The following is a 15,014-nucleotide window of genomic DNA, read 5'->3' as shown; positions in this document are numbered from 1 at the left end:
TTTTTTAGTTATAACTGTTTTGTAAAAACCCACTGAAAACCGAGTGCTTAGAAAAATGTTCATTTTTTTCTGTTATTTGCTGGACAGCCTGCCTAAAACGTCCCTTTCTTCACCCCCAGTATGCTCATACATTCTTTTTAATGAGGAGCCACAGCTGGAGCCATTCATTTCCTACCAAAGAGTAACAGTCTTGCAGCCTGTTCATTCTGTACTAGGGTGTTCCCCTTTGAGGTAAAATTTAGAGCCTTGGGAGTGGGCCCACTTGCCTGTCATGTACGGACTCCATCTTAACCTGCTTGATCCCATACCCATGAACACTGCTACATGGAACAAGTTCCTCCATGTTCTTACACAGGAACACATGTTAACCTCTCTACAACATGACATCCCTGTCCATTTGTTATAATCTGTAATACTTTATACTGTTGTAGAGATCAGTGGTATAGTGACTGGACTATGTTTCTTTCTACAGGATGGTCAAATTAGCAATGGTTTCTTACTCACATTATCCCTGCTATGGTCCTTCCAGTGCCAAGACCGTCATCTGTGTCAAATGTGGTCACATTTCAAAAAGAATAATTACAAAACAGTAAGACAATGACATCACAAAGATACTTACAATTATTTCGAACAAAGGACACAAGCTGGCATGGCTAAGGAGAAAATGTGTTAAATATTTAGTGTAGATTCTATGAGAATTTATAATAATGAAAACAAATGTTTAGTTTACTTACTGTCAATGGTGAAATGCCAGGTGGTCCTTTAGGGCCCTGTAACAGAATATGAAAGCAACTTGAGTCCTAGCTGAGTCTTTTAATTAATGCATAATACAGGTATACTGCAAAAGCTTGTCAAAATTCAGAACTTATATGAAGAAGTAGAATTGTCTGGGAACTAAACGCTTTACTTAGAAATTGTAGAACTTAAATACTATAGCCATTACACTCTTGTTTTATGCAGTACTATTTATTGTCTTGTTTGGTATGTACACCTTCAGTGCTGTCACATACTGAACATTACATTTTCAGAAGTGATGTAGACAAAACCCTCACGTTCTGTGGGAGCTGGGCTTTACTTCTGCACTAATGTTTAACTTAAAAGATGCAAAGAACTTGCAGACAGAAAGCTGAAAATTAAGATCTGATGATTCCTACCCTGAAATCATGCTTGCTTTCTTGCCATGACAATCTTTTATCTAATTCAGCTGGGGTAAATATCTTCTTCACTGTTACTTACTTTACAGACTCAACACATACTACAATATCCAGCAAACAAAAATTTTCAGAATATATCAACAAGTATCTCTAAAGTAATATCCAGCATATAGTGGAAATCTAAGATAAACAGTAAAGAGAATCTTAAACCTGAAAAAAAGCCATACGGTCAATAATCTTCCTACCCTCTCACGCCATCCAGGAGATACACATGGCATTAGTATTAAGTATACAAACGATCAAATTTCGTGTCCTCTGTTTTATATTTTAATGATGTTCACTTATCAAAAATACCATTCTTTTAAGGTTAATTTAGCTAAAGGTCGAGATTCCCAGTTTGCACGCACGCGCACACACACACACACACACACACACACACACACACACACACACTGCTAACTTGAGACATAAAATAACATAAAATGCATGTTTTCTTTAAAGTTTAAGATGCAGCTGTTTCTTTCCCTTTGAAGGTAGGCACGGAATCTAGACAAGTTGTATAGACAATTATGCTAATAATATCTCCTTTAAATTTTGTGGAAAAATTATGAACTATTTCAGAGATACAAAGATCTATACAATCAAAATAACCAAAATGCTCTGTATTCTGATACAGACTTCTGAAAATGTTCAGCAGTTAAGACGTTAAACATGTTTGGGGTTGTGTATATAGTGTATAAACCCCATCGTGATACATTGCACATCAATGTAAATTAAAACAATCACAATTTTCTTTACTCATTATATATTTCAACTGGTCAATGCTATGTCTGTCACTAGAGTGGCCTACCTACCCAGGTAACACATGTCAAATAAATAAATGATAAATTAATATATTTTAGGCTATCATATGATGCCATCAAATGTATGGTAGTCTAGTTGTCCTATACTGTGCAACTGAATACCTGTCCCTTATGGCCTACAGCATTTGTAAATTTCTTTAAATTTCCCTGGTGTTTTTGCTTGGGCTGAAAAATATCACATTTGTTTCTTCATCTCTCACCTGAGCACAACCTGCCTATTTTGCCTCCCTTCATGCATACTGCGATTGACACATATAGAATGTTTACTGATAGCCACAATATGTGTGCGCTGAAGACACAGACTTATATGATGTAATATTACCTTTAAGGTGGCCCATGTAAAAAACTTTTATAGTACTGTGTTCCAGGCTTATTTGATTTGATACACAGTCTGTTCAGGACAGCCCTTCTTAATTTTCAGTTAATCAGTGCTATAAGTGATTTCAGTTTCAGAGAAGAGACGTTCACTTCCTTCCAATCACCTTCCATTTAATGGTGACAACCTGCTGATGCTACACCAGCTCCATCTTAACACATATTTCTTCTAGATTTAGGGTCTTTTCACACTGATGAGTCAGCAGGTCACCTTAGAGTACATGTTTTTTCTTTATAAGATGGAAGAGTCATTATATTGCTGACTATTTTTCCTTGTCATAGCATACTTATATGTATTTTGCACTGGTTTTTGAAGCAGTCACAGCAGGATATCAGTTGTAAATAATACTTGAGCCCCCACCATGCATAGGAATTTATGTTTATTTTTCTGTAGTGTAGCTTTAGCAAACATATTCTCACCCAAAATGCCTGGTTATGAGCAGTAGATGTTTAAGGCCCAGCTTTTAGTTCGGGTCTATATCACGTTGTCAAACTCTTAAAAATTCAAACGTCATATGGTCGACACCATATGATCGAACTTTTAAAAGTTTGAATGTTTCAATGGAGATCTCCGTACAGTGCAGAATGGGAAGATCTCCCTTTTCTGCACTGTAGTGCGATATCAGAGTTGGTATATTTAAAGAGTGGGGGGGGCAGCCCCCCACATGGGAGATGCAGGGGGGCTTGCCCCCCTGTTTAAACCGTTCAGGTAGGGTTTTTTTTTTGGTTTATTTTTTTCATTACATTTTCGAACTTTTAAAAGTTCAATCATATGGTGTTGACCATATGACGTTTGAACTTTTAAAAGTTTGATTATGTAATATAGACGCTTTTGTTCAGTGTACTAATGAGCTCCACTTTTCTCCTATGGATTTGTAGCTTTTTTTATCCTCACTCTCCTACTCCCCAACGTTGCTAAAGTTTTGGACCTTCTTTCACCTCAAATGAATTTCAGAGTACTTTAGTATCAAGAGTGCCATAAGCTTACTTTATTATACCATTGCCTGGTAATGAGCAAATATCTTTGCATGCTCTTAAACATCTCCCCAAGCAATCTTAGGTATTGAATATCCAGAATGCAAATTTTCAGCATATACATATACACTATCAATCTGTGAGTCAAATGCATTTATCCATATACAAAACCCATCCCACAGTTCTCCACACCTGAACTTCTAGTTTCTTTCCTTAAAATGAATAATTGCAAAAACCTCTGTGTGATAGTCATTTACATTCCCCAGGCAATAACATCACAATTTTTGAGGAAATCCTTGCCTGGGCATCTACTAACAAAAAAAATGAGACTATCATAGTGGGAGAAGTGAATATCAACTGGCTAGACATATCCTCACACCACTCTAACTGCAATATCAGTCTATATAACTTCACCCAGGTAGTTAACACCATGACCAGGCCTAATAAAATTAACACCAATGGCTCAATCCTAGAGTGTATTTTAGTATCTGACCCAAATAGGATCACGTCCGCTGGTACACTCTCCAATAGTGTAAGTGACCACTTATCGGCCTTTATATAATGTAAATGTACCACAACAATTAATAAACATCAGTACAGGATTACCAGAGATGAATCCCAGTTCTGTCCCTCTAGCTTTAACCAAAGGTTGCTAAGTATTAACTGGGATGCACTAAAATCACTTCCCCTTGATGAGACAGTTGAGTTCTTCAACTCAACCTTTCTCAGCATACTAAACAGTCTTACTCCACTTAGACAAAAGAGAGTAAAGACCAACCATGCCAGCTGGCTAACAAGATCCACTAAGGATCTCATGAAATGCAGGGACAAATCATGGAAAATCTGGCACACAAACAAAAACCCATCTGATCTCGCCCAATACAAACAGCTCCAAAACCAGGTTAAGCACCTAGTATTACAAAACAAAAATGAACACTACCTTACATTACAAAATCAACACAAGCAAAACCCAAACAAATTCTGGAGCTCTCTCAACTCTTTACTAAACCCAGGATCTAGTAATAATACTTACCCAGACCCAAATAAAACACCCATTGAAATTGCTGCAACCTTCAACTCCTATTTCATAGATAATATAGCCAATCTAACCACTACTTTTCCCAAGACCAACTTGTCCACCACAGATCTCTCGACAGTTAACACCAGTACACCCCCTATTCACAACTTTACTCTGGCACCTATACCCACCTCAACTATTAAAAAATTGCTTCTAAAACTCAAACCATGCATAAATACCTCTGACAATATATCCGTGAAATACCTGCAAATCTCGGCCAACTCAATTGCTTAGTCTATCAGCATACTTCTCAACAGATCTATCCAAGAATCTTATATGCCCACCATCTGGAAAAAAGCTTATATCCTCCCTCTACACAAGGCAGGCCCCAACATAGACACCACCAACTTCTGCCCCATTGCTATACTATCACCCATCTCTAAGATTCTGGAAAAAATTATTCATTGTCAGCTTCTTCACCATCTGACTCACAACCACATCCTCTCCCCCACCCAACACAGATTTAGGCCAGGATATAGTACCACCACTGCCCTCATATCCTTCATGGACACTGTCAACCGAGTCTGTGACGCTGGTAAAATTGTGTTTTCACTATTTCTTGATCTTTCTAAAGCTTTCGATACTATATCCCACTCTCTCCTTCTAACAAAACTCTCTAACATAGGTACCTCACCTTGAGCTCTAAACTGGTTCACCAATTACCTCACTAACAGGCAACAATCAACTAAATGGCAGAGCTCTTACTCCCCTTTCCTAAACACCATCACTGGTGTTCCTCAAGACTCCATTTTAGGGCCACTTCTGTTTAGCATATTTATCAATAACTTCCAAACTGCACTCTCTCAAGGCTCTGTCATCCATTATGCAGATGACTCCACTACCATCTGCACTACAAACAACTCCTCAGAACTACACCAACTCACCCAAAACACCCTCACCTCTACTGAAATTTGGATGTCTAATAATCATCTTGCCCTGAACCCCAACAAAACCAAACTAGTAATCTTCACCCCCAAAAATTCCACCCCCTACAAAAAGAAAACTTCACCATTCAATCCTTAAATGGTACCACAATTGACATTGTACCTACCACAAAACTCTTAGGTGTCATCATAGACGAAAACCTCACATTCGACCTACACATCCAGTCCAATGTCAAAAAGACACATCAAAAGCTTGGCACTCTCTACCAATAGAAACATCTACTCAGAGCATCAGCCTGACTTTCCCTTGCCTCTTCTTTTCTATTACCCTCTCTTTTATACAGTGTCCCCCTCTTCACCAACATTCAGTCCTCTCTAAAGTCCAAACTAGACTCATGCTACAACACAATTGCTAAGTTTGTAACTAACTCCTCCTACTCATCCCACCACTGCTTATCATTACGCAACCTAAAATGGCTTGAACTCCCCAACTATCTCACCTTTGTTCAACTAACTACAGCTAACAAACTCATTTATAATCCATCCATATGCCCTGCTCTGTCTTCTATATTTACTTTATGTCATCCTAACAGACCACTCCGATCCAACAACCAACTGCTCGTAAATGTAGGAGAACCCAATATTTCCACTGGCCAGATGCTTTACTCCTTTACCATCGCAAAACTTTGGAACTCCCTCCCCCCAACACTTAGATCCACCCACTGAGTAACCCTCTTCAAGACAGCTCTGAAACAACACCTCTCCTCATCTTGGCTGTGCACATGTGCTAACACCACATCTCATATAACCTAACTTCAACCATCACAACTATTCTTGCCCCAAGTCTACTACTCTGGCATCCTCCTTTCACATCCACCTGTCTTTTTACTTACTCTGCCTCTCCATCCTGTCCACTTCCCTTTTCTGCTAACCTTCATTGTCCTACCATCGATTCCTCCGGTCTACTTCCTTCTCTTCCTAACCCTTATAGACCTGCCATTGAACCAGGCGAGACATTCAGGTATTCTCAGAATCTACCTTAATATCATACCACCATTTATATCTGCAACAATATCCACCAATTTTGCTGACTCCTGCAACAGGACTCATATAGCCTATTGCTCAGCTATTACACCTCCTAAACGTGTGAAAAGTTTAAGTACCTAGTCTCTGATTAATTCCTATATCTGCTTTGCACCCACTGCATGAAGTATCCTATATAAATTTTGCTAGCTGAAAACTACTCATATGGAATGTTCTCATGTATATACTCTGTATTGCTTTTATAATATCTTTGATTTGAGAATGATTACTTATGTACTGTTTTTTCACCAAATGTATAAGCTGCCAGTAATATGTACTGAATGTCTTTATTAATGTAGAGTCTGTATTGCATGTGAAATGTCTTATATGTGGAGCTTTTCTCCCCAGGATTCCACTGAAAATGGGTACTTTTGGTCCAGCTGGATCATCTCAGTAAACAAATGTAAATAAAATAAAATGTGTTTAGAAGCAGGAATATTACAAAATGGCATAAATAAGGGCAAGAAGCAATTATAATGATATAAAGACAAATAACAACAAGCACATACATATGTCGGAACTGATTTAAACAAATAAGTTACAGCTGAAAACTCTCACAGAAGATGAAGTGCGAACCGGTGAAGAAATGTGTCATATGACATCTCATAAAATCTGCTTTAGGTATGCAGTCTTGAATCTGATAAAGATAATCTTACAATAAATATCAAATGTCTATTCATCTCTTTTCATACAATAGTCAGAAATGTATTATTTACTCTTTGTTGATAGGGTTAGGCCTACTAGGACAATGTCTAGTTTTCTGGGAAGACCCAAGGTTTTATTTATATTGACTAGGGACATTTGGCCTGGGCACTGAGAACATTTCCTTATTTGTTTCCTGTTTCTGAGTCAGTGGATGGTGACAGTAGGGAGTGAGATGGAGAAAGAGGAGATTCCTCACCAAAAGGATAAAGGGTCTCAAAAATATGTCCTATGCTGCCCGACTGAAGGAACTCCAGCTCTATTCAGTCACTTACCGTCTGCTCAGAGGTGGCCCGTGCCTGACATATAAGGCCATGTCCAACCCAGAATTGATGAACACGCTTCACCTCAAAAAATCTAGATCCCTCAGAACTACAAGGGCGGGAGACTTAAACCTTGACACGGTTATTAATAGGACGTGCTGGAGGGACAGATTCATCACCCAGAGACTCCCTATGCTGTGGAACAAAATCCCGGCAGAGCACCTCGCTGGCTTTGTTCAAGAGAAATCTTGACCAATGGATGGGAGATCGCAGATATACCCCAGGGATTATCTCAGTGTCACTGCTTGACAGAGGCACAGCAAAATAATGGGCATAGTATCCTCCAAACTAAAGGGGTGGCGAAAGCCACAAAACTCTGGGCTAGGCTTATAAATGCCCTTGGGCAGATAGCCTAGTATGAACCTATGAACCTATGAACCTATGAGGAACAGGAGCATGAGGGCTGCTGCAAGGTGCAGCACAGCAAAGATTAATCCGGGAAAAATGTAGGAGTCAGCAGTTATGGATGAAAAGAAGTAAAAAAACTTGCCTGCTGTCAAGATAGTTGTTGAGGACCAGAGAGAGCAGTCAGTATGAGAGATTCTGTATTATGTCAGTTGATGGGTAAGGATAAACAAAAGGACAATGGGTTGCCATTCCATGGTGGCAGGGTATTGAATATGTCCAGGAAAATGAAGAAGGATAAACCAGAATTTTGGCAGTTGTTTGTATTGGGAAGGTGAACTACAAACACCAGCACATTCACAGGAAGTAGGAGAGGAACTTCCCATAAAAAGAACACGTGCAGCGGTATGGTGGCAGCTGCTTTTGAGAGGGCAGAATGGAGCAGAGTTTTAAGTAGAAAAGGAAGCCTACAGTAAGGAATTCTTCAAAAAAGACTTGGTCATTGATAAGTATGTTATCTGGGATAAAACCATTGAGCCATTGTGATATAATATATCGCAAATGTGTTTCTTAATTCATTTTGAAAAGGAGATAACCTATATTACATATTTGATTTTCTCCTTGTTTTATGTATCATTTCAGTCTCTTTATTTTTTTTTTACATGTTTTTCTCTACAACCAGGTATTCTTTATCATTTACTACTTCATCTACAGAAGCATCCTCCATCATGACTAAGTAACAGTTCTTTACCAGATAACTCAGTTCGCACAGTTTGTTCAATATTTTAATTTTCAACATTGTCATTCTCTTTAACACAGTCATTCCACCATTGTTCATTAGAACTGCAATCCCTGCAACGTGGCTTACAGTTATTAGTTGTATGACCTACCAGTCCACATACAGATTGCATCACATTTCTGTACATTCATTAATCAAATGATCTTTTACAGGACGCAAAAAAGAACACACACACACACACACACACACACACACACACGTGCACATTGGGAGTTGTTTGTAGTGTTTAAGGTGTACTTACACATGGAATATGTTTCACAACATTTTTCTTTTATTGCAGTATCAACCTTTCCCATCCCCAAGTCCAAATTTTTTTTTCATTTGCCAATAGAGTGCACAGACTGTCATAGATAAAAAGCAGACCTTGATATCCATTTGCTGAAAGTCCATATAAATAAAATAAACCATTAGTCTCTTTTTTAACACTGGAGTAACTGCCTGAAATACATATCCATTCCAAGGATACTCCTGCTTCTTTGAGTCAATCACATACACAAATTTCTTCAGTAAGTCAAATGTCTAAAAACTCACATTACAAGACTGCTCCATTCCAAAATTAATTAAGGAGTGAATATAGAAGCACACATGTGTAACTGCACATACACCTACAGCTACACACTCATGTATCTGTTATACACACACTCACATGCAGATCCACATACATATACACACAAAATGCACCCTCGGGTTACTTACACATACAAACACACACGCAAGCACATAAACATACACATATTGGGTTACTTAGACATACAAACACACACACACACACACACACACACACACACACACACACACACACACACACACACGCACACACACATGTTGGGTTACTTATACATACAAACACACGGACTCACACAAACACACACGCACATACACATATATACATGTTGGGTTACTTATACTTACTCTTGGCCCCTTTGGTCCTGAGGTACCAGGCTCTCCACCATCTCCAGGAAGACCAGAGTCACCCTATAAAATAATAATATTTATACATTTATTTGTGCCTTTATGTTATAGTTAGAAGAATAACATATACGTTATAGACTGTAATTCAAGCAATACTGCAAATCGTTGCCAGACAAAACCACATATTTACTGATAAAGCAATGCCCCATAAATGGAATCGTAGTTTTACAAAGGTAAATCACCTTTCATCCAGTATTGCTTTATTAAAGTATCTCAAAAAAAGTAAAGCATGATTTTTATCAAGACTGTCATCAAGGTTTCAAATGCATTACATACTTTTATTTGTAAATAAAATGTAAGGCACTATTAATACCTTGCAGTTAATCACCTTTATACTCTTATATAGTAACACCTGCAAGGGTGTTGTGCTGTTGCAGGATGTCAGGTGTTTGGGGTGGGGGACAGCATATTTTGCAGGTTAAGTGAATATGAGCTTTAACCATCAAAGAAGTATTACAGTGCTTCCACAGCACATAGCAATGAGAGCTCCATCACAATTACAAAAGGGATATGCAAGCAAAATAAGATATTGTTTTGGCATGGTGCATGTAAATCTGTAAACCACCCCCAAATGAATTATGAATGCAAGCTATGGTGAGAATATTGAATTAAAACTAATGTTTCAATCTGTAATTTACCATGAGGGTTTGCATTGTTAGTTTTTGTTTTTGTAGTTTTTGCCTCCACTGCTTGCTGACCTTCAAACAAACTATCAGTTACGCAGTCCATTAATTTCCGTCACTGGGTAAGAGATAATTGAGAGGGATTGTCACCAAGGTAGGTTCATAGGTTCATAGCTAGGTACTAGGCTATCGGCCCAAGGGCCTACGTAAGCCTAGCAAACAAGGTTCCCTGGCTTATGCCACCCAAGAAAGTTATTTTCCTGTGCCACTGTTGAGCAGAGACACAGAAGTGATCCCCAGGGTGTATTTCCTATTTCCCATCCACTCATCAAGATTTTTCTTGAAGAGTGCTAATGAAGAACTTTGCTTGACATAGATGGGTAGTCTGTTCCAAGGTATGGGAAGTCTCTAGGACAGGAATCTATCCCTCCTGCATGTCCTGTTTATTGTGGTGACAGGGTTTAGGTCCCTAGATCATGTAGCTCAGAGGGATTGGGATTTCTTTAGGTGTAGCATGTCCAACAGCTCTGGGTTTGACATAGCTTTATACGTCAGGCAGAGATCACCTCGGAGTAGGTGATATGCTACGGAGTAAAGCTGGAGTTTTTTGAGGCAGTCAGTGTAGGGAATTTGTTTGAGGCCAGTAATCCTCTTTGTGAGGTACTTCTGTGGCCTTTCCAGCTGCTGCAGATGTCTTGTGAGGTACATTCCAAAAGGGGTGTTGTACTCTATAATGGGTCTAATGAGTGTCAAGTTGAGGGGAACAATTACCTCTTTTTTCCTGGATGAGAACCCTTGTATGATGAGGTGTGCCACGTAGAAGGACTTCCTGACTACTGTGGCAATGTGACTATCAAAGGAGGGACTACTGTCCACCTGGGTCCCAAGGTCTCTTATCACGCATTTGGTGTTAAGTAGATTGCTGCCTATGTGATAGTTCATGGGTACAGAGTTTTTACCAAAGGGGATGACACTGCACTTTTTGGCATTGAGCTTGTGGCCATGGCTCTGACACCAGGCATCTGTCTCAGTGTGGCCCTTCTGGAGGATGTCCACATAATTTGGGGACTTGACTATGACTCCTAGTTTGCAGTCACCTGTGAACTTTGTTAGCCAGAGGCCTTCTGTGTTAGCCTGTACTTCAGAGAAGTAGATACCAAACAGGAGAGGTCCCAGGACAAAACCCTGTGGTACTCCACTTGTCACTGCTTTGAGGTCAGATTTGGAGTCTGCAACTTTTACAGTGTGGGTTCTCTCAGTGAGCCAGTTGGCAACCCATCTTGTGATGTAGGGATTTATACCTTGTTTAGTGAGTTTAGCTGTAATTCCAGAATGGGGGATGGTATCGAAAGCCTTGGCGAGGTCAAGATAGGCTGTGTGAACCACCTTACCCTCATCTACGGCTTTGGTGACTGCCTCAAAGAAGTTGATCAGGTTCAGCAGGCATGATCTGCCTTTCACAAACCCGAACTGGGTGGGCTCCAGAGTTTGGAGGTTAACAATGTCTTTGTTTATGAGTTACATGATGATACTTTCCATGGCCTTGCAGACCAGGCTCATCAGGCTAATAGGTCGATAGTTCCCGGGATCAGTGGTGGCTCCCCCTTTGTGGAGTGGGATAACTGTTGCTGTGCACCATACAGTGGGCACAAAGGCTGATGTGAGACTATTATTGAACATGGTGCTTAAGTGGGGAGCCAGTTCATTCTGAAGTTCATGTAAAACGCAGCCTTGGATGTTGTCCGGTTCCATGGATGCTGTGTTTTTGGCTTTAGAGAGTGCAGCTTTTACCTGTGTAGTTGTGATTACAGGGGCTCTGCATTCTTCCTGTATATATATGAGCCCTTTAGGGGGTAGGGGGGGTGGGGTAAAGTTAGCACTGAACCTATCTGCCAGAATGTTGGCACTATCAGTTGGTTCTGTAAATTTCGTGCCTTTGTGCTGTAACTCAGAACAGATCTGGGTGTTGCCATCAAGATTGTTGACATAGCTATAGAATGCTTTGTGGTTGTCCTTGGAATTAGTGGCAAATTTGTTTTCGTAGCTAGCTTTGGAGGATATTATAAGGGATCTCAACTTCTTACTGAGGCTGACCAGGGAGCTCCTCCACTCATGGGATTTTACTCTCTTTTGCAACACTTCTGTTGCACAGTTTGTTTATGTCAGGGGACCACCAGATTGGCTTCCTTTTTTTGGAGGATAATGTCTTGGTTCTGTTTGGGATAGCACGATCCATGCACTCGTGTAAGTGCTTATAGAGTGCATTTGTGTAGGATTCAGCAGTTGTAACTGTATTGTCCATCTGCATGGGTGTCATGAAGTTCACCACTTTTGTCTTAAGAAGCATGAAGTTGGCTTTGGAGAAATTTTTTACCATGGTTTCCCTAATGGGGGGGGCGGGATGTGGATATCAATGGTGATTAGCTTATGGTCGGATCGGACCAACGAGGATTTGACTTCAGGTGTGGAACACCAGTCACTCATGTTGGTAATGACTAGGTCTAGGATATTGTTGCCCCTGGTGGGGGTGTAGATAAGTTGATCCAGGGCATTGGAGTTTATGAATTCCAGAAAGCGTTGAGCTAAGGAGTTGGTATACGAGTAGTTTTCCCAGTTAATGGTGGGGTAGATGAAGTTGCCCATTATTAGGGTGTTTGGCTGAGCCCTAATATTTTCCAGTATTCCAGAAAAGAGGAGTGGGAATGCTGGGGCATGGTGGGGGATCTGTAGCAAGCTACAATATGGATTGCAGTTTTGCCCAGATTTAGTTGCACTTGGATAACCTCGGATGCATTATGCTGAGCAACTAGCCTGGAGGTGTGGATATCCTTAATGAATATGGCCACACCTCTGCCTTTGTTGTTTTGGTCCAGGTTACATGGCCAAAAAGTGTGGTATGAGTTATAGCCTGGTAGTGCAGGGGTGCTCTCTGGAGCCTTGAACCAGGTCTCAGTCTCTGCACAGATATCAATGTTCTCCATTTTTAGGAGTGCCTCGAGTGAGTGCATTTTGAGATTTAGACTTCTAGCATTGAGTAGCATTACCCTCAGTTTTTGCTTGCCTGTTCCTGTTACGGTGGTGAATTTGTTATTTGAACCTTGCTTAAAAAGGCACTATAGGGGCAGCAAGAGCCTTAGCCAGTATCCAGAATTCCAGGGGCGACAGGTGCAGGCCATCTGTGGCAAAGCATCGTGGTCTGTCGACCATGTCATCCCAAGCAGACAGATACTGGATCTCCTTAGAATGACACCAGAAGCTTAGCCAATTGTTGAAGTCAATCATTTTGTCCTTGTACTGCAGTATCATTCGGGTAGCCATCAGGAGTAGCATACCTCTCAACTGTCCAGATTTTCACAGAATAACCAGATGGTTTGCCTATTGTTTTTGGTTTGTTTGTCATAAAATCTGTTTTTCTGGCAAATCACTGGGATGATCTGAGAACTGAAGTCATGAAACAATGACATACATTTGAGTTTCAGACTTCATATTCTTCAGAAAAATTCAAGCTAAGACAAATTCTGTTATTCCATAAACTTTCTAAATTTATAAGAGCAGTATTTAAAATACATTCCTAGTTTTGGCCATTTGTCTCCCCATTATGTCAGGCTTTGTCCAGATTTCTTTCTCTAAATGCGTGTTACTCTTAAGACCTTTTAAAGTTGTACAGACTGATAATGTTTTAAAATCTTGACATATCAGTAGCTCGGTAAGTACCCATGAGCTCCCTTTTCTTTTAAGGAAGTAGTAATGTGGCGCTGGCTCTCAAAACCTTCAAATCCATACATCGTACTGAATAATGAAACTAACGTCATCTGTCTTACTTTTTTACTTCTATTGCTCTGCACTGAATCTTTGTCTGAGTACCTGAACTGGTTACTTTATCTTGTTTCTTTTATTTTATTTTGACATTTGTTAACTGGGTATGTCCGACTGGGCAGCAGTAGTTTTTCAGTGGAGGCCCAGAGAGAAATGCTCCAAGCAGAACGTATTATAGGTACATAAGATACCAAATACCTAAAACTAAAAGCTACAAATTGAGATGTCTAGCTACAGACTATCTATATATGCATACAAAACACAGCTATTGTAGAGTACAACACAAATTACTAAGTCTACAGATACTGAGGTAATAAAAGAGAGAGGAAAAGGTAAACTACAATAGAGGGTAGAAGTAGCAAGTAGGCAGATGTAGGAGTATTTTAGAAGGAAATAGTAAACTACCAGTAGAGTTGTTATAATTTTATAAATTTATAATTTGCCTTTTAGTTCTAAATATAAAATAAAGAGAATGTATTAATGGTGACACTACTTTATCAATTAGCATCCTGAAATAACATAAAAAATGAACCATTTAAATTCAAACTATTAGTAAAGTATAACATATTTATTTCACTTCTAATTTTAATGGCATAGCAGTGTTCAAATATTCTATTTTTTAATTTCTTGCTTGTCCTACCTATGTAAAATGCATCACAGACAGTAAAGCTGCATAAACCACAAACTCTTTACAAGTAAAATAATCTGACAGACCATAAGCTTTTTTGGTTGCTGCACAGGAAAAACAAATCAAAATGTCCTCTATATATCTACACATCAACCAATACTTTACAATTAACAAGATGTAAAGTGGAAAAACATCTATTCCTTTCTCCCCGTAACTGTGGGGTCCCACAAGGCTCTATATTTAGGTCCATTATTTTTTCATATAAAAATAACCATCATCCTAGTATGCAGACAATTCCACAATCATCTGCTCTTCCAAAAACATAGTTAAGCTACAATAGTACCCGCAAGAATCTCCCTCACAGATTAAGACTTGGACAACTGACTCACAGCTC

The 15,014-nt window shown here is 39.5% G+C and overlaps 1 protein-coding gene across 1 annotated transcript in view; it reads right to left on the bottom strand.

Annotated features, from left to right (window-relative positions):
* LOC122796926 (collagen alpha-6(VI) chain-like) overlaps positions 1-15,014 on the bottom strand; it is a 1,619,258-nt gene that overhangs the window by 215,207 nt on the left and 1,389,037 nt on the right. The window contains exons 33-35 of the mRNA XM_044065693.1: positions 9,494-9,556; positions 735-770; positions 620-653 (exon numbers count right to left, since the gene is read on the bottom strand). Coding sequence (XP_043921628.1) covers positions 620-653; positions 735-770; positions 9,494-9,556 — 133 coding nt within the window. The remainder of the gene's footprint in view (positions 1-619; positions 654-734; positions 771-9,493; positions 9,557-15,014) is intronic.

The sequence above is a fragment of the Protopterus annectens genome, chromosome 3.part0 (genome assembly GCF_019279795.1).
Source record: "Protopterus annectens isolate FY-2018-M chromosome 3.part0, PAN1.0, whole genome shotgun sequence".
NCBI lineage: Eukaryota > Metazoa > Chordata > Ceratodontiformes > Protopteridae > Protopterus > Protopterus annectens.
The sequence above is the reverse complement of the archived record's forward strand: the minus strand, read 5'-3'. Positions and strand labels throughout refer to the sequence as shown.